The 22,559-nt window shown below is 36.1% G+C and overlaps 1 protein-coding gene across 2 annotated transcripts in view; it reads right to left on the reverse strand.

The window, feature by feature from the left end:
- Positions 1 to 22,559, reverse strand: part of TRMT1L (tRNA methyltransferase 1L) — a 51,294-nt gene that overhangs the window by 20,932 nt on the left and 7,803 nt on the right. The window contains exons 1-7 of one of the 2 annotated variants that reach the window (XM_075528367.1): positions 18,026 to 18,095; positions 15,937 to 16,001; positions 14,112 to 14,241; positions 12,023 to 12,146; positions 11,512 to 11,591; positions 2,456 to 2,705; positions 599 to 811 (exon numbers count right to left, since the gene is read on the reverse strand). In XM_075528367.1, coding sequence (XP_075384482.1) covers positions 599 to 811; positions 2,456 to 2,705; positions 11,512 to 11,591; positions 12,023 to 12,146; positions 14,112 to 14,241; positions 15,937 to 15,993 — 854 coding nt within the window. In that variant the 5' untranslated portion in view covers positions 15,994 to 16,001; positions 18,026 to 18,095. Of the gene's footprint in view, positions 1 to 598; positions 812 to 2,455; positions 2,706 to 11,511; positions 11,592 to 12,022; positions 12,147 to 14,111; positions 14,242 to 15,936; positions 16,002 to 18,025; positions 18,096 to 21,035; positions 21,150 to 22,559 lie in introns of those variants that run through there. The other variant, XM_075528359.1, reaches the window with a different exon arrangement.

The raw sequence follows: 22,559 nt of genomic DNA on the forward strand, positions 1-22,559 counted from the left end.
GCCAAAATTTTCTGAATGCTCAGACTAGATCATAAACCCTTTAAAAATATCGAGCCATGCTGTTCTTCTGATCTTTTAGCGTAATGTTATACAAAAATGAGTGCTCAAAAACGTCTATTCAAATCTTCAATTGCTTAGAAGTTTTGTTGAGAACCAGAAAACTTTATCTTTGGACAGTATGAGTTTCTGAAATCAAGTGGATGGGCCATCGTTTTAACCAAACTTGGTAAATAAAGATGTAATAGAAGGACAAGTGCTTGTTCTAAATCAGAACACAATTGTTTGCTTTTCCTTTATTGTGATCTCACCTCTACCCTACACATTGCCAGAACGAAATGCTTGACAATATTTTGTTTTATCTTTTCTTTCTTGATACTTTATTTTTATGTAACATTTTACATTCGAGAATACACTGTTTAGGTGTAGCTTTTAAATACAAGTCTATGTTAAAACACAGTATTTCCAAACAGATTGAGATTATAGATATAAATACAAGAATTATATCTTAAGCATTGCCTGAAAAATGAGATAAGCTCTTCTGCCAATATTCTTTTATCATATACCGAAACACACGAGGTACATGTTAGCACTATGGTACCTTGCCACTGCAGCTACGACAATTCTGGCTGCTAGTTCCTTATAATACTCGGTTCGGACAATGTTACAGCCATAATGACGTCGGGCAACATGCTGAGCCTTGGCATACAGAGAACTGATATCTGTAGAAGTCACTGACACTATGCCAAGATTTCTTATATTTCTGAAAGCAGAATCTAGATAGTTCACTGATGTTCCAAAAGGGTCTAGGTGTCTAGAATCAGAAAGAATACATAGATATTAATGACTATATTACTGTAATTATTACTACTAATAATATTCTGTGGATTCAAAATTATTTGATAAACCTATTTTAGAGAAAAAATTTTGTTTTTAAAATAATAAGTTGATCACATTACTTTAAGTCAGACATGCAAAGATTCGTTGGGTTTGGAGTTTTTTAGGATTAGATTTATTTCTTCTCGTGTTATAGGCTTCATGAGATTTTTCTACATAATTGTGGTAATTTTAGTAAATATGCATTCCTAGAAATGTATCCATTTCTTTAACATTTTTTAATTTGTTGGAATATAATTTTTCTTCTAAAAATCATTTTATTGGGGGCTCATTCAATTCTTATCACCATCCATCCATCCAATCATCCATCCATCGGTACATTTGTTGCCATCATCATTTTCAAAACATTTTCTTTCTACTTGAGCCGTTGGTATCAGCTCATTTTTCCACTCCCTCCCGAACCCTTGAAAATTCATACATTATTATTATTTTGTCACGTCTTACACTGAACTGATGTCTCTCTTCACCCACTTTTCTGTTGTCCATCCCCCAGGGAGCAGGTTATATGTAGATCATTCATTGTGAGCAGTTCTCCCTTCCCCCTCTTTCCCTTCCCCTCCTGGTATCACTACTCTCATTATTGGTCCAGAGGGGTTTATCTGTCCTGGATTCCCTGTGTTTCCAGTTCTTATCTGTACCTGTGTACATCCTCTGGTCTAGCTTGATTTTTAAGGTAGAATTGGGATCATGATAGTGGGGAGTGGGGTGGTGGTGGTAATTTTTCATAATAACGTGTGATTATATTTTTTATCTCATTTGGTTCTGTTGTAATAAAAGCCATATATGTGAAATCAATAGCCTGCATCTCACTTAGTGAAGAGAAATTGAAATCATTTCTTTTTCAATTGAGAACTAGGCAAAGTTGCCCTTTATCACTACTTTTATTTAATATAATTCTGGAAGTTTTAGCTAGAGCCCTAAGATATCAAAAAGAAATTAAAGGTATGCACATAGGCACAGAAGAAGTACAAGTCTCTTTATTTGGAGATGACATAATCCTATTGTATAGAAATCCCCCAAGATTCAATTAAACAATTGCTTAAACTAAGCAATTGAAGAATTTGGTAGCGTGGCAGGCTATAAGATCGACATAAAGAAACCAGTTGAATTCTTTCATATTAAAGGATGATACCACAGAAAAAGACATTAAAAGAACAATATCATTTATAATAACTACACAAAAGATAAATGTTTAGGAATAAATCTCACTAGAGAAACAAGACTTAAACAAAGAAAACTACAAAATGCTCCTTCAAGAAAGTGAAAGGAACCTACACCAATGGAGTAAGTTACTATGATCTTCTATAGGTAGATTAAATATTGTGAAAACATCAATATTACAAAAATTACTTTACAAATTCAATGCAATTCTGATCTAAATCCCACCTCAATTTTTCATAAAGTGGAAAAACTAAAAACTTTGTATGGAAAGGAAAGAAACAGGATAAATAAATCACTATTAACTAAGTAAACTAAAAAAAAAAACAAAAAAATAGCTTAATTATTGTTTTTTTTAAGTAGCTCTTTGTAGAACGTGGCAAAGTAAATTCTGTTCACTTACATGAAATCAAAAGCTCTCAAATGCATCAGTACATTGGCATCCAGCTTGGTCACCTTGACATTGCCCCGGTTCTCCTCTCCTTCTTCAGGAACAGCATCGCATGCCTCCTCTTCTTTACTGTCCACCACTACTTTCAACTTGTTTAAATGGCAGTTTTCCTGAATCAGAGTCACTGAGTTTTCATTCAAATCATTAATTGTAACCTTTACAGCATTTCCGAGATGCTTTGCCCACTGTAATCCCATTATCCCTTAAGAGAAATGGGGAAGAAAATGAGTTTTTAAACTGTAGAATTAAATCGTAAAAATATAATGATAATAAAAAACATAACTTTTTAAATGACAAAAACAAATTGTTTCAAAAGCGCAATATTTTCTTTTTTTTTCATTTTAACAATTTATTAGGGGCTCATACAATTCTTTTTTTTTTTGCTCATACAATTCTTATCACAGTTCATACATATACATACATCAATTGTATAAAGCACATCTGTACAGTCTTTGCCCTAATCATTTTTTTCTCCTCTTTTCTTTTTTTACATTTTATTAGGGACTCATACAACTCTTATCACCATCCATACATATACATACATCAATTGTATAAAGCACATCCATACATTCCCTGCCCCAAACATTCTCAAGGCATTTGCTCTCCACTTAAGCCCCTTGCATCAGGTCCTCTTTTTTTTTCCCCCTCCCTCCCCTTTCCCTCCTCTCTCATGGCGCAATATTTTCTTAAGTAATTCTGATTTTATTTTCTTACCACAAAATTTCAGGAAAAGTGGTAACAATAAATTTTGGAATTGGAATTTAAAAATTGCAACACCATTTATATTGATACAAATACTGAAATGTTCTGGGATATATCTAAAATGTTATATGATCTACAGGAGCAAGACTGATGAAAGGCAACAAAGATTTATTTATAAATGGGAGATATTTCATGTGCATGTGCTGTTAGTTGCTGCTGACTTGGCTCCAATTCCTGATAAACTTACATATAACATACATGAAACAATGCCTGGTCCTACACCAACTTCAAGAAGTTGGTATGCATGTCAAACAAATTATTCCAAAAGCTGAATCCATGGTTGCGGCTATTATATAGAGTATTTAAACATGAGTGACTCATCTTGCAGCACCATATTGGACAATATTCCACAGTGATCCTTAATGATTATACTGGCTAATTTTCAGAAGTAGATTGCCAGGCCTTTCTTCCTAGTCTATCTCTGTCTGGAAGCTCAACTGGAACCTGTCCACCATGAGTGATCCTGCTGGTATTTAAATTGCTGGTGGCCTAGCTTCTAACATCATAGCAACATGCAAGCCACCACAGTATGGCACACTGACAGACAGGTGGTAGGTTAATGAATAAGACTCAATATTTTTAAGGTGTCAGTTCCTTCTAATGTATAAATTCAACACAATCAAAACGTTTTGTGGATATAAATTAACAGTTTATATAGAATGGCAAAAGGCAGAAAAGTCAATATGATACTGAAGATGAGCTAGAGGACTTTGATTTCAAGACTTGCTCTAAGTGTGCGCGCATGTGCGCACGCTCTCTCTCATCTTTATAACGTGAAAGAATCCAGCTTGAAAAAGCTACATACTTTATCATTTTCAAACAAAAAACATTCTGGAAAAGGCAAAAGCACAAAACATTTAAAAGCTCAGAGATTTCCAGATTAGGAGGAAGAGAGAAACGAAGGATGAGAGTAAATCAGAAAGTATTGCTACAAAACCTTAGGAACTTTTTATAACCAAAAATATCAAAATATTATTTTCTTTTTGTTTTTAAATCCCTTTTATTGGGAGCTCTCACAAATGTCACAACATTCCATAGTTCCATCACCTCAAGCAGTTTTATATAATTGCTACCACCATCAGTTTCAAACCATTTTCTTTCTTTTTGAACTCCTTGACAACAGCTCCCCTTTATCCCCTCCCACTATCAACCTTACCCACCCACCTCAGGGACCTTTTTTTTTCTCTTTCCCAATTCTGTTGTTTGATCCCATCAAGTGAGGTTATACAGTCATCAGTGCTTATCAGTTCCTATTCTCCCTTATCCCCCCTACCACTTTCCTCATACTCTCAATCTTAAATATATAAATGAACTTATGCAAATCTAACATGACTAATGAGGTTCCCTTCACACAGATTTGTTTGTGTGTTTCTGAATTTCTGATACCTTTTCCCATCGACAACCCCTGATCACACAGGCTGGTATGCTCCTTCCATGTGGGCTTGTTGCTTTCCTGCTAGATGGCCACTTGTTTAAGACCCCAGACACTGTATCTTTTAATAGCTGGGCACCATCAGCTTTCTTCACATTTGCTTACACACCCGTCTTTGGTGATGGAGTCAGGAAGGTAAGTATCATACATAAGCTATTGTTTCTTGACACATTAAGGGCTATACACTTTTAAGGTAGTGTTCCCCTATCTCTAACCCTTCCCCTAAGAACTCTACACTCTTCAGTATAAGTGTCAAAAAGGCAATTTTTGTATTCTGGAGGGACTCAAATCATGTTCCTTTGCAATGTTCTTTGAACATGGAGAACAAAAACAAGTCTAAAGGGCTGAAGGGTAAGATTTCCCAATAAAATTCTTGACGGACAGCCCTTGCTACTCTGGAAAAATGAGCAGGTAATTGCTGACAGAAAAACAATTCTCGGACACCATTTTCTTATCCATATAGTTATCAATTTTCTTATAAATTCTTCCTAATAAGTCTTCACGATTATCCAGTATCTTTTGAGAAAACCTGCCCAAATGACCCTTTCTTGGAATTCCCTCAAAACTGCTGCCACAATCTTCTGAGCTGCTCTGTCTTGAATTAAACTGGCCCATCAGATCCCCTTGGAAGCTGTTTTGATTGAACCTTTTATCTAATGGCATCCTAGAGAGACTAAGACGAATATATTACTGCAAGCACTAGTCTCCAGCTATCCACTGATCAGAGAGACATGTTTGGAACAAATCGTGCATACAGGATCCAGGAGCCCTAGTGGTGCTATGCTGTTAAATGCAAGGTTCAGTTTAACCCCACCAGTTATTTCATGGGTTTGCTTCCATAAAGACGTACAGTCTCAGAAACCCAATATAGGGTCACTCTGAGTCAGAATGGACTCCGTGGCAGTGGGCTTTAGTATGTATGAACTGGAGTCCCAGGAGAAGATGTTTTCATGGACTTTCCTAAGTGGAACTCAAAGCATTTTTAGAGCAATGAAACTATTTTATATGATACTGAAAACACAGATGGTATTATGCGTTTGACAAAATCTATACACTATACGTTACCACGAGTGAAATCTAATGTAAGCTACGGACTTTCATAATAAAGTATCAATACTGGTTCATCAACTGTAACACACCTCTCATACAAATGCAAGATGTTCATAGGGGACACAGTGTGTAGGGGTAGAGGGGGCACATGGAAAATTTCTGTATATTCTGTAAAACGAAAATTGCTCTCAAATGTCTTTTGCAAAAACTGTGGCTAAACTATTTTTGTTAATATACATAAAAATTAAATGATTCTAGTTAAAATAAAATATCTACATGTTATTCTGTGGAACAATAGGGTTTTTTTCCCCTTTGTATAATGGAATAGCTTTTAAAACAAATTTTAAAAAGCAACCCAATTTATAATATAACTAAAAGTGGAAAGCTACTTGGTTTAAAGGGAGAATGGCAAATTGAAATTCCTTTTTTTGTAGCTATATGCACGCAACAAAATTTGAAGACAAGTTTTGTAGGTTAAATGTTTCTCAAACATTATCACAGTTAAATGTAAAAATAAACTTTACATAAGTCATCGTATGATCAAAAATACATCAAATTAGAAAAAGCCCTTCTTGCAGGTTTCCATGCCTACTAGAACAGAGTTATAATAAGCATTTGCCACAAAATGAGAGAAGGTAACACTAGCTCATTAAATATGGATTGTTATAAATCTTGAACATCTTTTCTGTACATGTGCTACATAAACAGTAAATACCTATAATGTGCTACTGATATTCTATTTTTTCACATTCTAATAAGTCTATCAGTTAATTTCTAATATTTTCATTTTAAGGATGGAAAAACATGTAAAATAACTGTGATACACCACGTTTGTAAAAGTATGTGGTAGTTACATAATCTCGTTAATTTGAGATCTAAGAGTGAAGGAGTGGCGGTTAGCCTATCAATCAGGTCGCAGCTTGATGATCTCATTTGGAGGAGATAAATAGCCTAGTAGGAGGCAGTAAAAAGGCTCACTCCCTGCCAGACATTCTTGACAACAAGCCACATGGAGCTACAATGATGCAGCCAGAGCCCTGGGAGCTGTAGGAGCCATTTTGGGACGCACACCAGCACTGAGATGCCTCTACTGCCACTGGATCCACAAGACCTTCTACCCACTGGCCTTTGATCTTCCTGCATTATTGCATGGCTGTGTTGAGTCTAAAGAGGAATTTATGGACTAGTATTGGATATATGGGATAATATCGGACTTAAGGACTTGATGTGAACTGGGCTGGGATGTTTTCTTAATGTACAATTATACTCTATATACTCTTTCCTATACACTTATGTGTATCTCTGGATTTGTTTCTCTCGTTGACCCAGACTAAAATAGGTACATTAAAAAAAAAAATGATGATGAGCGGGCAGGGGGAAGGTGTAGAGAGGAAGGGAGGAAGGGGAAACCAATCACGATGATAGACACATAACCACCCCCACCTCACGCTAAAGGGGGACAAACAACAGAAACCATGGGGAAAAGAAGACAGCAGTCGGTGTAAGATATGAAAATAATAATAATTTATAATTTATGAAGCGGCCACGAGGGTGAGAGGTGAGGGGCTGGGGGGGAGGAGCTTATACTAAGGGTTCAATAGAAAATAATGATGGCTACATATGTACAAATATGCTTGATACAATTGATGTATGGATTGTTACAAGAGTTGTAAGAGCAAATCAACAATAAAATCAGTTAAAAATTTTTAATAAAACAAATTTTAAAAAAAGATGAAAAGACCTGCCATAAGTTTTAATGATTTCAGATTTTAAAAAGCAGAGAAAAAGGTTGTGCCTGGGAAATAAATTTGGGTAAACAGGATGGGATTAGATTATGAAGGCCATTAAATTGCAGTCTGCAAAGTATGGTCTTTAGGTAATAAAGAGGAATGGCGTGTTTTGCCAAAGAAATTCTTCAGTGAAGAGATTGCTTTGGCAAAAAAGCATGCAAGAGAGATAGGAGGACAGAAATGAGTGGGAGGATTACCAGTTTAAATTACTGCAGGTCTTGTCAAAAAGAATTAAATTGGTGGATATGAATAGAAAAGGTGGCATACATATTTTTTTCATATCTATTATATTTTTTAAAGTTTTGTTGGTATATATTTTATATATCAAACAATTTAATCATTCAATCGTATTAAGATCTATCATCACCACCACAATCAACTTTAGAACTATTTCCTATCGTACCCATTATTGTTAACTCCTTATTTCCTCCCCTCCTCCCCTTCCATGTCCCTAGACAATTAACAATCCAGTTACTGTTGTTACTGACCTACCTACCATATCCTGGATTTCACAGATAGGAAACCATACAAAATACAAACAGGAGGCAAACAAGCACAGGTATAAAAAGCAACAATGATTAGCCAAAACAGAAAAAACTCAGTCAAAAAGAAAGCAGAAAATATTAAAAACGGAAACAACTTTACAATGGGTCAAAAGGGAGATCAAGTGATAAGGCGTTACATTTTAACCGAACTACACCTGTAAGCATGGACTTTATAATGCTGTCTGATAGCACTGAGTCACAATCTAAAAGCAATCAGAACATTCCAAGTGATTTAGTGAATACAGGGATAAAAGCGGGGCAAAATTGAAAACGATTCAAATTTCATTGTTAAGTGGCTGTGATGCTTATAAGAATTCTCTCGTCACTTTTATTATATTGACAGAGACATCACTGATGACGACAGTGGCACAGCAGTGGTAATATATGATGACGATGACATCTAATACTTTATGCTGTGTGCCAGGTGCTCCTCTAACCTTTTGCATGTATTACTCTAGTTAAGCTCCACATTATCATACATTGGGTTATTTCTTTGGGGCTGTGGTGATAATTTTTGACTCATAGTGCCCCTCGGACAGAATAGAACTTGTCCTAAAATGGCTTCCTAGTCTGCAATCCTTTATTTATGTTTAAATTCATTTTAATGGGGGCTCATACAACTCTTAGTACAATTCGTACATACATCCATTGTGTCAAGCACATTTGTAAATCTGTTGCCATCATCATTCTCAAAACATTTTCTTTCTACTTGAACCCATGGTATCAGCTCATTTTCCCCCTCCCTCTTGAACCTTTGATAAATTTATAAATCATTATTATTGCATGTCTTACACTGACCCGATGTCTCCCTTCACACACTTTCCTGCTTTCCATCCCCCTGGGAGGGGGTTATAGTCAGAGCACTGTGATCTGTTTCACCTTTCTCCCCCACTTTCCTCTTCCCCTCCTGGTATTGCTACTCTCATTATTGGTTCTGAGGACTTTATCTGTCCTGGATTCCCTGTGTTTCCAGCTCTGTTCTGTACCAGTGTACATCTTCTGGTCTAGCTGGATTTGTAAGGTAGAACTGGGATCAAGATTTGACAGGTGGGGGGTGGAGGGGGGAGCGGCATTAAGGAACTAGAGGAAAGTAGTATCCTTCATCAGTGCTACACTGCACCCTGACTGGCTCATCTCCTCCCCGCTACCCATCTGTAAGGGGCTGTCCAGTTGCCTACAGATGGGATTTGGGTCTCCACTCCGCACTCCCCCTCATTCACAATGATATAATTTTTTTGTTCTTTGATGCCTGATACGTGATCCTATTGACATCTTGTGATCACACAGGCTGGTGTGCTTCTTTGCTTCTCAGCTAGATGGCTGCTTGTTTATCTTCAAGCCTTTAAGACCCCAGACACTATATCTTTTGATAGCCGGGCACCATCAGCTTTCTTCACATTTGCTTATGCACCCATTTGTCTTCAGTGATCATGTAAAAGACCTCTTATATTTTCTGCACTTATTTTGGAAAAAGTTCTCAATCTTTAAAAGTTTAACTTTACCCCATCACCTAATGGCTAGGCAATAACATCACCAAACAATGTGAGCGGAATAGAGACCAGCTGCTTTCTGAATGAAGTAAACCACTACTGTTCCTCCCACAACCACATCTTTATCTATATATAGCTGATAAAACCTGAGTACCTAACTTCCAATTTGGGAAATATAAAAGATGGAGGAATGTTTACACTATGAGAAATTCTATAGACAAACAACCGGTAAGTCAAGAAATAAGGGTAGAAAGGAGACAGATTAAAAAGAGAATTAGGAGGCATATCCAACAATTTATAGATTTACCAGGAGGCTTCAAAAGTTTGTGGAAAAGGGATTTAAAATATAATGGAATTTTCCCATGAACTTTCTAGTTTTCCTATTGCATTGCAGTGAATGAATTATTTAAAATGGCTCTTGTAGCCATAGTCTTTGTAACTCCCATCAAATAATTTTTTTTGATGTATCATGGTAGAACAGGGGAGATAATGATGCAATTATATGGCTTAGTTATGATTATTAGCAAGGCTAAATGGGATGGTAAAAGCCTAGCACTCTAACTAGGGGAGTTGGTCAGATTGCCTCTGCACTTGGTTTAAAATGAGCTATCTCACAGCTAGAGATCATATTACCATCAAGAAATAAGATCCAGGTGTGAAGCCCGTCCAAGATCCCTACCCTCTAGACCTCCTCAATCCAAAGACAGACAGAAGTGGATGCAGCAAAACCAAGAGCCATAACACAGTAGAGAGTGCCTGCAAGCAGAAGGCAGGCCAACTGACTGAGAGGCCACATACCAGGGAGCAAGGTGTTCCTCGGCCACAAATGCTTTAAAGAGGCTGTGCACATTGGCAGGAATCTGTCCTCAACATTTCTGATTCTAACTTAGTAACTTCCCAAATAAAGCCCATAATTGTGAGTATGATCTCTAAGTTCTGTGTGGCCACTGCAATGAATTATCAAATCCAGCTGAGATGTAGATTTCTATAGGGTTGAAAGGATGGTGTCAGAACAAGGAAAGAGGGCCGCAGGGTGGAGCTTGTCTGAACTCTGTAAGAATTGGCCTTGGGGAGCTGGTGCTGATGATGGTGACTCTTTGTCTCCCTCTTGATTTGAGGGAGATATCCTTTCCATGCTATTTTTATAGTCGTATATAGTTTTTCACCGCTATTAAGTCAGTTTCCACTCAGCACACCTATGGGACAGATCAGAACTGTCTATGTGGGTTTCTGAGATTGTAAATCTTAATGACACACAACATTAAGCCATTTGGAAAAGATTTAGTCTCAGAAACTCACAGGAGGAGTTCCATTCGGTCCTGTACGGACAGAGTAGTAATTATCTTGAAGGCAGTGAGTGAGGGTTTTTTAAAAAAAAAAATGTATTAGAGTGCTTTTTATTTTTATAAAAATAATTTTATTCCCAACAGTCTGGACTGGGAAACACTCCTAAAGGCCAACAAATGATCCTTGAACTAAAAAAAAAATCATTTTATTAGGGGCTCATACAACTCTTACCACAATCCATACATACATCAATTGTGTAAAGCACATCTGTACATTCATTGCCCTCATCATTCTCAAAACATTTGCTCTCTACTAAACCCCTGGCATCAGCTCATTTTCCCCCTCCCTCCCCGTTCCCCCTCCCTCATGAATCCTAGATAATTTATATAAAAATAATGGGAACGGATAAATTAGGAAAAGTGTATGAGGGAAGAGAAGTAACAAAAGTGAGCATGAGTTGATGATAATTTCTGAAAGTGATGAATAGCTAAAACTATGCTTTTCATACTCTAAAATTATTCATCTTAAACCTTCACATTTTAAAAATAAAAATGTTCTGCTAGATATGGCATCTATGCAAATTCTCCAGGACAACATGCTGAACAAATTCTCATAAATGAGATTTTCAGAAATGTTTGCTTTGTGAACTTACCAGTGGCTCCAAAGGCATCTAGACACTCTAGAGGGTTTCGTTCTCCAGCCAAAGCAGCCAACGTACAGAATATTAGCTGTCTAAAAGAAGGTGAAATGAGTTTACTGAATCATGGACTCTATATTGCAGGTCATTTCCTGTGGAAATAGCCAGAATTGGTATCCCTAGTTACTGTTACATAGTATTTTATAATGAGATCTATCAACGCATTTCTAATTCTATAGCGTAAGAACTAAAAATTTATGAAATAATGAAGTCATTCTCTTACCACAAATTATGAAGTTATGTGTCACCACCATTCACAATAATGATTTTATAAGTATTAAAACTTGTCCACAAAAACTAGCTTGCTAGCTCTGAGAAAGAAATTGATTTGATTTAAAAAAGATCAATTACTCTTGAGATCATTGATGCTAAGATTATTTTCATTCTGTTTCAGGTCTGAGTACATATGAACATAAAGGATAAAGTGATCTGAACTATCCCATTACCCTTTTTTATAATTTCTTACCGATTTAGTTTCATTTTGGGATTAAAATAAGAATCTGTTTTCTGAGGTATGGAATAGTTAGGGCAAACTTGCACATCTGTGTCTGCCTCTTTCAAAATTTCATTAGGTGGTTTAGCAGCAGAAGCTAAGATGGAGAAAAGAAAAAAAGATTTCTGAGGAAATAAAAAAATAATCTTAAACATGGAAAACAATATATACTTTGAAGAATTACTTTTATAATACTTTGTGTTAATACAATCACTCACATACAAAAAACCCCAACAGATTTCCTGTGAACAAATTTATTAACTTTAACTCAACTGCCTACCACATTAATACATATGCACAATGATATTAATGATCAACTTAAGATAGCAAAATATCCTAACATATCTTTATAAGTCATATAACACTACATTGCACTAGTATAGGCTAACTGCTAAATATATTTTATTGTCCCATAAACTCTGCCACTGAGTGGATTCCAATTTATAGTGACCTTATGAGACGGAGCAGAGCTGCCACTGTGGGTTTCTGTGATTAGCAAGCTTCACTATAAAGACTCTTCTTTCTCCCAAGGAGCAGCTGGTGGTTTTGAACTGCTGCTCTTGGGTTAGCAGTCCAACGTGTTTAATTCATTATGCCTCCAGAGTTCCTTATTTTAACAGTCACTAGAAAAATTATTTCTTATGAAACGTCCTGAGGGCACTGTTAGTTAAGCATTAGACTGCTAACCGCAGTGTTGGTAGTCTCTGACCGAGCAACAAGTTGAGGCTCTCCTAGCTCCTGTAGAAGATGTGTGGCCTTGGGAATTCTGTATAGCGTTGTTCTGATTTAGAATCTACGTGAGGAAATTGTGTTTCTTCATGGCTGGTTAAGAATCAGTATATTTACTGAACATGTTGAACTTCAGAATATCTCCTGAATGTAATTTAAAATAATAAATTGCATTCAAATGAGATCATGGAAGAACATTCTACATATAATGTGTATTATATAATAACTTAGCATATAAGCCCCAAACAAATAAACTGATGGGTTTATGGATGTACTTAATTAAATTACTTTAGTCACCTTTTAAAGATTACTTTATTGGGGGCTCTTAGAACTCTTATAACAATTCATAAAGTATATTTTACATGTTGCCATCAGTATTTTCTAAACATTCACTTGATATTTGAGTCCTTGGTATTGGCTCCTCTTTTTTCCCTCCCTCCCCACTGTATTTTAAATATATAACAAATGAAACATACATAGGGAGAAATAATTGAGACACTTTATTTTTGAACTTTTGGATTTCTTGGTAATACTATAATTAGAATGATCAATAACGATAAAACCACTTTTCATTAATTACCATGCTAGGTACCATTCTCAGTGTTCTGTTGTATATCTTTCTAAACCCGCCACAGAGGCACATCACAAATCTCAAAAGGTCAACCTATCTAATACAAGGTTCTCTGAGAAAATTAAGTTCTACAGAAAATTATTCATTGTTTTTTTTAATTCTCAAAAGAATCGTATATAGTACCATCTAGATGCATAATAGATAAGTGAATTCACTGCATATAATTAAGGTCTTAGGCTATTAAGAATTCAATGTTTAATTCTTGTGAAAGGCTACCAAAGTAATAGCAAGTTATTAGTAATAACTTGACATAATAAATGGTATTTATTTATTTCTACCTTCCTTTTCCTGGGTTTTTCAATAGCTAGTATAACACAGTTAACAATGTAGGAGGTGTCATTAGGAAGCAATATATTTTATTTTTTATGGAAATCAGTATATATTTATCATCTTTCATCAATCTATCTATATACCACTTAAATATTCTTAATATTACCACTTAAAATTTTTTTATCACTCAAAAATATATGTATTTTTGAGAACATTTGAATCATCATGTTATACAAAAATAAAGTAAGAATTTTTATGTTTCACTAGAAGAAAAACAAACCTAAAATAAAAGAATAGCCAATGAAATGATTTGGTTAAATTTATATTAATGATTATATATTATATGTTAAAGGATTATCTGCCTAATGTGGGTAAAGAACCATTTTTTCAGAATTTCATTATTAACATTATTATTAAGATTGCTCAACTTACCAGCAAAATACCTGGATTTTGTCTCTCCTTTATTCACATGGCGCCTAATATGTCCTAACATATCGGTCCTTCGAGTAATTGTTGCTGAACAAATGATACAATGATAATGGGCGCCCATTTTACTGGATATCTATCAAACAGAGTTATTTACATTAAAGAGTTACTAACACATGAATGGAATTTTACTTAAGTTTCAAATTTAAGCATATTAGGATATGTTAATTTGGCCATGTGAGTTAGAAGGTATTTTTCCTTTTACAATTATACTTACATAAGACTTTTACATCTTATTTTAAAATAGGCAAAAGTTTCCCCTACTACTTTTTCTAATCTGCATATAACTTTACACTACTGTTTATAAGCTGCAATTTAAAATGATGTAATGCTAGCCTGTGGTAAATTGTTTATCAGCTGTCTCTCTAAAAAATAAAACCCTGATTTGTATCATTCATAGATTTCTATGATAAAATACTTCTACTGTGGCTTATTTCAAGCTACATTGTGAATAATTTCAAGTGAGCAAAACAAGTGATATCACTAAATGAGAATTTAGGAAAAGTGGCTGAGCATGACACCATTATAGAGCAGCCTTGGTAATGTAGCCCACTGGGTTATTATCCACAAAGTCAGCAGTTCAAACAATCTTTCCAGCTGTTCTACAGGAAAAAATGTGGTTTTCTACGCCAGCCAAAATTTATACTTGCAGAAACTCACAGGGACCATTCCACCCCATCTTATAGGATCACTATGGGTCAGAGTTAGTTGACTGGTAGACAATGAGTTGTGCTTTCTGGTTTTTAATTCTTTAGTTTTATTAGCACATAATCCACATATCATACAATTCAATAGTTCAATCATATCAAGAATTATACAATGATTACCCCAATCAATTTTAGAATAATTTTCTTTCTTTTTAAAAATACACCATTATGCAGCTTTTGGACATATATACTGCACATTACTGTTAATAAGCGTATATTGATAGTATATGGAGGGAAAATGATTAGAGAGTGGTAAACTTTGAGCGTTTATTACTTGTTTTAAATATAAATTATTCTAAGTTTGTATTAACTATATTTAATGATGGGTAACATGAATTTTATCTATTCTTCTGAAAATTAGAGTGATATATCTAGCATTCTACAGAATGTTGGAGATGAAACAGAATATTCTGCCAATAAAAGATTCTAACTTGTTCATAATTTGGGAGCAAAACTATTATTCCAGGGGCTTTCTATGACTCCCCAAAAGAACAGTATCAGTTTTGATGCCTTTTTCTTTTAGAGTTTCTACTTCTTTTAGGACTGTATAACAGGTAAAGACTGCCAAGAATATATCACTGAGTTCCTTCTTGGACAGCAGCCATCAATTCAAAAGCTCTTGAGTAGTTCGATGAACCAGGCTCTGTCATAACTGCAGCTCAGGACTCATTTTTTCAGAGCAGTTTATATATTTTCCCTGGAGAGCTCAAAGCAACCTTAGTGGTGAGAACCATTAAGCTAGCACATTTACTAACACATTTAGAAGAATCTCAATAAGAATATTTTAGGCGTTATTTGCTCCAAACATCAAACATCTTTTAAAAATGAATATATGTATTTCTAAAGATGTTGTAAAGGTTTCGGGAAGTTCCTGATTCTGTTCTTTGTAAAATAAAACTCTAAAAACATGAGGATGATTGTAAATTGATGCATAAAATGAGATTCTTAAAGTAGGCCGCAATGACAATCTTTAAAAAGTTAAAAAAAAAAATATATATATATATACTTCCTTTAAAGAGGGTTAAATTAAAAAGAATTTTGTTCTCAATCTAATTTCTGATTACCTGTTCTCCAATAATGTTTGGTTTTACTGGTCGACAAGGTAAATGACAGATGCACATCCTGTAACCTAGAATAAAGAATAGTTGTGTTTTATCATTGTTCACTATTTACTTATTCCATACTACTAATCTAAGCCCTACAAAATTTATTAGCAAATTTTACTTAATTGGTTATTCTTATTTTATGTCATTTATTTACTTGATTATTTAAGATACTTACACGTTATATAACTAGAAAATTTTTTTACTACAAGTATAAAACAAGAAAATACATAATAATTCAAATTCTGATTCTGCCAGTATTCTTGGTTTTATCATGTTTCTGCCAACATGACCTTGTCTTCAGCTTCTTTTTCTTTGCTTTATGGTACAGTTTTCACAATATGCCTTCTTTTGTTGTTTCTTCATTGTCTTACCACCCTTGTTAATGTTTTTTTTACATATCCTCTTCCATGTTTTGTTGCTGTAAGGTGCCACTGAATCAGTTTCAATTACAGTAATCCTCTCAACAACACACTAAATACTGCCCAGTCCTGTACCAGCAGCATCTTTAGTGCCAGGCCTAAGTCCACAGGCTCAGCCATTGTATTGATCTATCTTGTTGAGGCACTTCTTTCTCACCAGTGCTCTCCTTTTCCAAAAACGAGCTTCTGCAGAGACTGCTCTCGGCTGATAACAAGTGCAAAGCGCATGCAAGTATCCCCATCAGACGTTCTAAGGAGCATTCTTGGCTGTACTACTTCTTTTAAGACAGATTTCTTTGTTCTGCTGGCAGTCATTGGTACTTTATTCTTTGCCAACAGCATTATTAAAATGCATCAATTCTTTTATGGTCTTTCTTTTCCATGCACGTGAAACAACTGAAAATAATATGGCTTAGATCAGCATAACTTAGTACTCCAAGTGACATCGTAGGGTTTTTGTTTGCAGATTTGCCCAATGCAATATGTTGTTTGATATCTTGTTTGCTACTTCCATAGAAGTTGATTGTGGAGCTAAGTAAACTGAAATCCTTGACTCTTATATTTTCTCCATTTATTACTTATCTTGAAAAATGTATATAAGGGAGCTTAAAATTTTTTTGGAAAAAGCCCCTATCTTCTCGTTCTATTTTTTACACAAACTTTTGGAAGCGCCCCTATAGATTCCTTAGGCTTGGTGTGCTATGTGCTAGTCTCAATTTCTGGGTATTTTTAACTCCTTGCCATCCTATTCCCCCAAAGAAAGAATCCCCAAATATGTCTCTATTTACAAACTTACACTGGAAATTCAGACCCAATTTCTAACTGCCAATTGTTAAGGATCTCTTATCAGCCGTTTGTCGGTTTGTTGTACTGTGGTGGCTTGTGTTACTACATTGTTAGAAGTGATGACACCAGTATTTCAAGTATGGACACAGTAGCAGAGCTAGACTAAAAGATTCCACCTAGAAAAGATATCACATAGCCATTTGCTTTCAAAAATTAGCCCACGAAAGTTTCTCAGGTTATAAAATAACATCGCTTGACCACATTTCTTGGAACACATCATCAGGAGAGGTCAACAGAACATCACGTGTGAGGAAATAAAGGGTGAACAGGGCAGAGAAGACTTTCAGTGAGAAGGGTTGGCACAACAGCTGCCATGGTGGACTCAGACTGGCAATTATCAGGATGATGCGGAACGGGGCTATCACAGATCAGACTGAGCTCAGTGCCATACATATAGAATCTATGAGGGAATATGCCCTAGTGGAGTGGGACTGTGGATTAAGTACTGGCCTGCTAACTTTTAAGCCAGTGGTTCAACTCTACCAGCTGCTCGGAAGGAGAATGATGAGCTTGTACATCATTCTTAAATTCCATAAATTTTTGCTGGTACTGATACAGGCAGTGAGTTCGGTTTTTTTCAAAAACATCTAGTAAGGACCTATGCTTATTTAAAAAATAATCATTTACACACACACACACACACACACACACTTAAAACATAAATAACAATGTAGCATCTGAGTTAGTCTCAACCCCCTTTCCCTAATGGAGCCCTGGTGGTGCTGTTGGGTATGCATGAGGCTGCTAACCACAAAGTTAGCGGGTCAAACAAACCAACTAACCTGTGGGAGCAAGGTGCAGCTATCTGTTCCTAAAGAGGTTTACGGTCTTGGGAACTTGGTGTAGGGTTGCCATGAGCTGGAGCTGATTCAATGGCGGTAGGTTTTGGTTTGGTTTATGCTATAAATCAAGCATAAGTATAAACATAAGTATCCATATATTTAAGGTTGACAGTTAATGGTTTTGGGTTCGTTTTTTGCTCATCAAAATATTACAAAACCTCTTTTTACCTTTTGCCAATTTGGTAGTTCAGAAGTAGACGCTCCTTACTAAAGATTGGCATCTTTGAAAATGTTTAGATTGCACAACTTTAAAAAAGATATTTAAACCATTACATTTATGGTACATGAATTATATGTCAATAAAACTGTAAAAATAAATTTTAAAACATTGACTGGCCATTTGATAATGCATTCCTTATGACTGCCATTTATATCCTTTGCCCACTGCTTTATTGGGCAACCTTTCCTTTTTAATCAGTTTGCAAAGCTCTTTGTCGATGACAGTAACCATTTATCTGGCATCTACCCTCATTCACTGCCTATTTGTTTTCCTAACATTTTTCAAATGTGTGGTTTCTCGGGTCATTCAAAGGTTGTTAATTTTCTGAATGTCTAAGAGTCTCGATTTTCTTATAGTTTTGGGTTTCCTGTCTCGGTTGTAAATTCCCCATCTTAGGATAGAAACTACCCAAAATGTAATTTTATAATTTATAAGGAACTTGCTTTAAATATAGGGTGAGAATAGGGTTATTTTTTTCAAGATGGATAACAATTTATAACAGAATTAGTATTTTTCCCACCAAAATGAGATGCAACCTTTGTCTTATGATAAATTCCTGTACACACAGGCATTTATTTCAGTTCCTTATTGGATCTTGTAAATTTACTGGTTTAATCCTATGTCATCAAGTCCATTTTTATTAATATGAAATGACATACTTGATTTTCTGGCTTAGTTCCTTTTTACATCTTGTTTTTGGCTGTTCAGGAAGGAGAAACTAGGCAGAGCAGAACTCTCTCCAGCCATAAAATCAAAGCCAACTCACAGAGACTCTTGAGGACAGGGCAGAGGCGCCTCTGTGGGCCGAGAATGCACCTCTACAGGGGCAGAAAGTCTCCTCTGACTCCCTTGGAGCAGCTGGTGGTTTCAAACTGCAGCCCAATAAGTCGCCACTATGGCGTTAGGGCTCTGTACTAGATAGGATACAATATAATTAGTTTTGAGTAGATAGGTGTGGTTAGAAGTTTCATGCAGCTCCAAACTATTTTTCAACATGAGATTTTACTTTGAACTCCATATATATTCAATTCAGGGCAACTAACATTTTTACAAATCTGTTTTTATTTAGGTCGTTTTGAACTTGGTAAGATTTAGGAATTTTTTTGTCCTTTAACTTTGTTTTTTCTTTATATGGATCTTAAGTTTCCCCCCCAAATTGTATTATTGTGACATTAATGTAAATGGTGTATTTTTTCTAAATACATATTTCAACCATGAAGGCTATGATTATGACTATTCATCTTTTTTTAATTAAAAGATCATTTTATTGGGTGCTCTTACATCTCCTAACAATCCCATACATCAATTATATCAAGCATATTTGTACAAATGTTGCCATCATTATTTTCTAAACATTCACTTTTTATTAGAGCTCTTGATATCAGCCCCCCTTTCTTCTCCTCCCTATGCCCCGTGACCCCTTGATAAATTATAAATTAACATTATTTCCATATCTTACGCCAACCAGTCTCCCTTCCCCCATGGTTTCTGTTGTTCGAGCCCCTTGTGGGGAGGGGTGTGGTTATGTGCTGATCATTGCAGTAGGTCCCCCCTCCCTCTCACACTGCTCTCCCCACCTTCTCATACCCTCCTGGAACCGCCACTCCCACTCCACTCCTGTTCCTGAATTCCATGTGTCAGGAGCTCTTCTCTCTTCTGTACCTGTGTACATGCTCCGGTCTAGCCTGCAGTGCAAAGCAGGACTTGGAGCAAGAACCAGAGGAAGATTGTGTTTCATCAGTGGCACACTGCACCCTGGTTGACTCATCCCTTCCTTGTGACTCTTCGGTGACGGGATGTCCCATTGTCTACAGAAGGGTTTTGGGTCTCTGCACTGACCTGATCACATGGACACCTCGTGATCGCACAGGCTGGTGTGCTTCCATGTGGGTTTTGTTGCTTCTGAGCTAGATAGTCGCTTGTTTACCTTCAAGCCTTTAAGACCCCAGACGCTACATCTTTTGATAGCTGGCACCATCTGCCCTCTTCAACATTTTTGCTTATGCACCCACTTTGCCTTCAGCAAATCATATCAGGGAAGGTGACCAGCATAGAATGCTGGATTATTAGAACAAAGTGTTTTTTGTATTGAGGAAGTATACTTGAAAAGAGGCCCAAATGTTCGTCAGCTACGTTAATACTTAACACACACACGTCAATATCTCTATTTTTATGAATTAATGTAGACTATTCTTCTCATCTTGCTTTCATTATACTTATGTCTAGTAGTTTTCTTATAGGCATCATATGAAAAAAGATTTTATCCTGTTTCCAATATTCATATTTATCATTTTGTTCTCATTTTACTAGATTTAATACACAGTACCTTCAAAAATGTTTAATATGGCAATAGTTCTGGAAAAGGTAAGTATAATTTATTAATCTATTACAATAAACTTGGACAACTTGAAGAATGAGCAGAATACCCAGTACAGAGCAGATGCTTACTATGATGGGCTCCGAAATGCGCATAGCAAAATGGAAATAAAATATAATGAAATTTTCCCATGAGCTTTTTGAAGCCCCCTTGTACATGCTGGCTGCACTAACTATACATTTATCTATTGCCTTGAGAATCAGGCTTTTAAAAATTAAACACACAAAAAAAGAGGGGTTAATAGATCCTTCCTAATTTTAAACTGAAAGTATTTGATTATGCTAAAAAAAATCCCAAACCCAAACAAAATGTTAGATTTAAATCACGTTTTAGCAATCACAAAAAATACCAACCTTCATATTCAACTGAGACTTTCCAGTGTAAATTCTGAAGATGACGACGAAGTTTATGACTATTACAAGCTCTTAATTTTTCCTTAGGGCACAAAGGACAGGTCTGTTTGTTTCCTGAAAAAGACAAAGAACCAATGAAGCCCAGACTATACACTAGCTATTCCTGCCTGGATTCACCTGTAGGATCTAACTAGTGGCCCATCCTCCTTCAAGGTTTAGTGTAACTTCAGGGAGAAGTCTGTATCTCTGAAATAACCATTGCCACCTATTTGACTCTGACTCTGAAGGACCCTCTCTACATAGGGTGGCTGAGCTTGTGAATCTTTATAGCAGCACAGTCCCTTCTTTCTCCTACAGAGTAGCAGCTCGTAGGTTTGACTGTGCACCCTGTGGTTAGCAGCCCAGTGTTTTTCCCACAGAAGCACCGGGGCTCTTTCATGCAATGCCTAACTAAACAAAATAAAAAATGTCACACTGCCATTAGGTTGATTCCAACTCAAAGCAACCCTAGAGGACAGGATAGACCTGCCCCTGTGGATTTCCATGACTGTGACTCATTTCAGGAGTAGAAAGCCTCATTTGTCTCCTGCGGAGTGGCTGGGGAGTATGAGCAGGAGTAGAAGGTATAAAGTAATTGTCCCAAAGAGTGGATAAAAGAGAAATATAGACTTGACAGGTAGTGATGAATACCCATTTGAGATCTACAATCAGCATATAGTATATTTTTCTTGTTCAACTTCTATTGCTCCAGAGCAAATATGCAGTAGAAAGAAGCATGATTTTTAATTCGGTGGGGCATTTGCCTCCCATGTATGTTGGAAAGGTTGAGGCACAAGGAAGCCAGAGGATTTCCAAACTGATTATTGTAAGGCATCATACAATAGAAGATGGATAGAAAGGAAGTACATGAGGGACCATGCGGATGGTTAAAAATTAGCAGCATCAATGGTTTAAGGTCTCCTTTATTTTAAAACTTGTTGGGGTAGGATACATGAGTAAAAAGAATTGGAGAAGAGGAAGTTGAGGCTAAGATGTTTGAAAATAATACCTGAATGAATGAATACTTTAATTACTGTTCATAGACTTACTATACTTATTTTCATTCTGAAAATCACTCTAGAGATAGAGTAGCAGAGAAATATTTGCAAAGGAGCTTCAAAAAGTTTGTGGAGCAATTCCATTAGCTTTAACATCTATTTAAATACCCTATTATTGAATGAAAAAGACCTACCGTATATACTTGTGTATAAGCTGAGTTTTTCAGCACAAAAAATGTGCTGAAAAACTGGGGTTTGGCTTATACACGGGATCAGTGGTACCCCAGTGAGGTGTAACATCTCACGGGTGATTGCCATTCCTCTGCTGTTCATTCAAAGTCCTGCTGACACTGCAGGGCTTTGAATGTTTACTCAAATCTAACCAATCAGAGCCGTCATATGATGTGGACGGCTCCAATTCGCAGAAGCACTCGTAGTGATTCACTTACGCCAGCAGCTGAACTGGTAAGGATGTGTCTGTGGCTGC

Source organism: Tenrec ecaudatus, chromosome 1 (assembly GCF_050624435.1).
Source record: "Tenrec ecaudatus isolate mTenEca1 chromosome 1, mTenEca1.hap1, whole genome shotgun sequence".
NCBI lineage: Eukaryota > Metazoa > Chordata > Mammalia > Afrosoricida > Tenrecidae > Tenrec > Tenrec ecaudatus.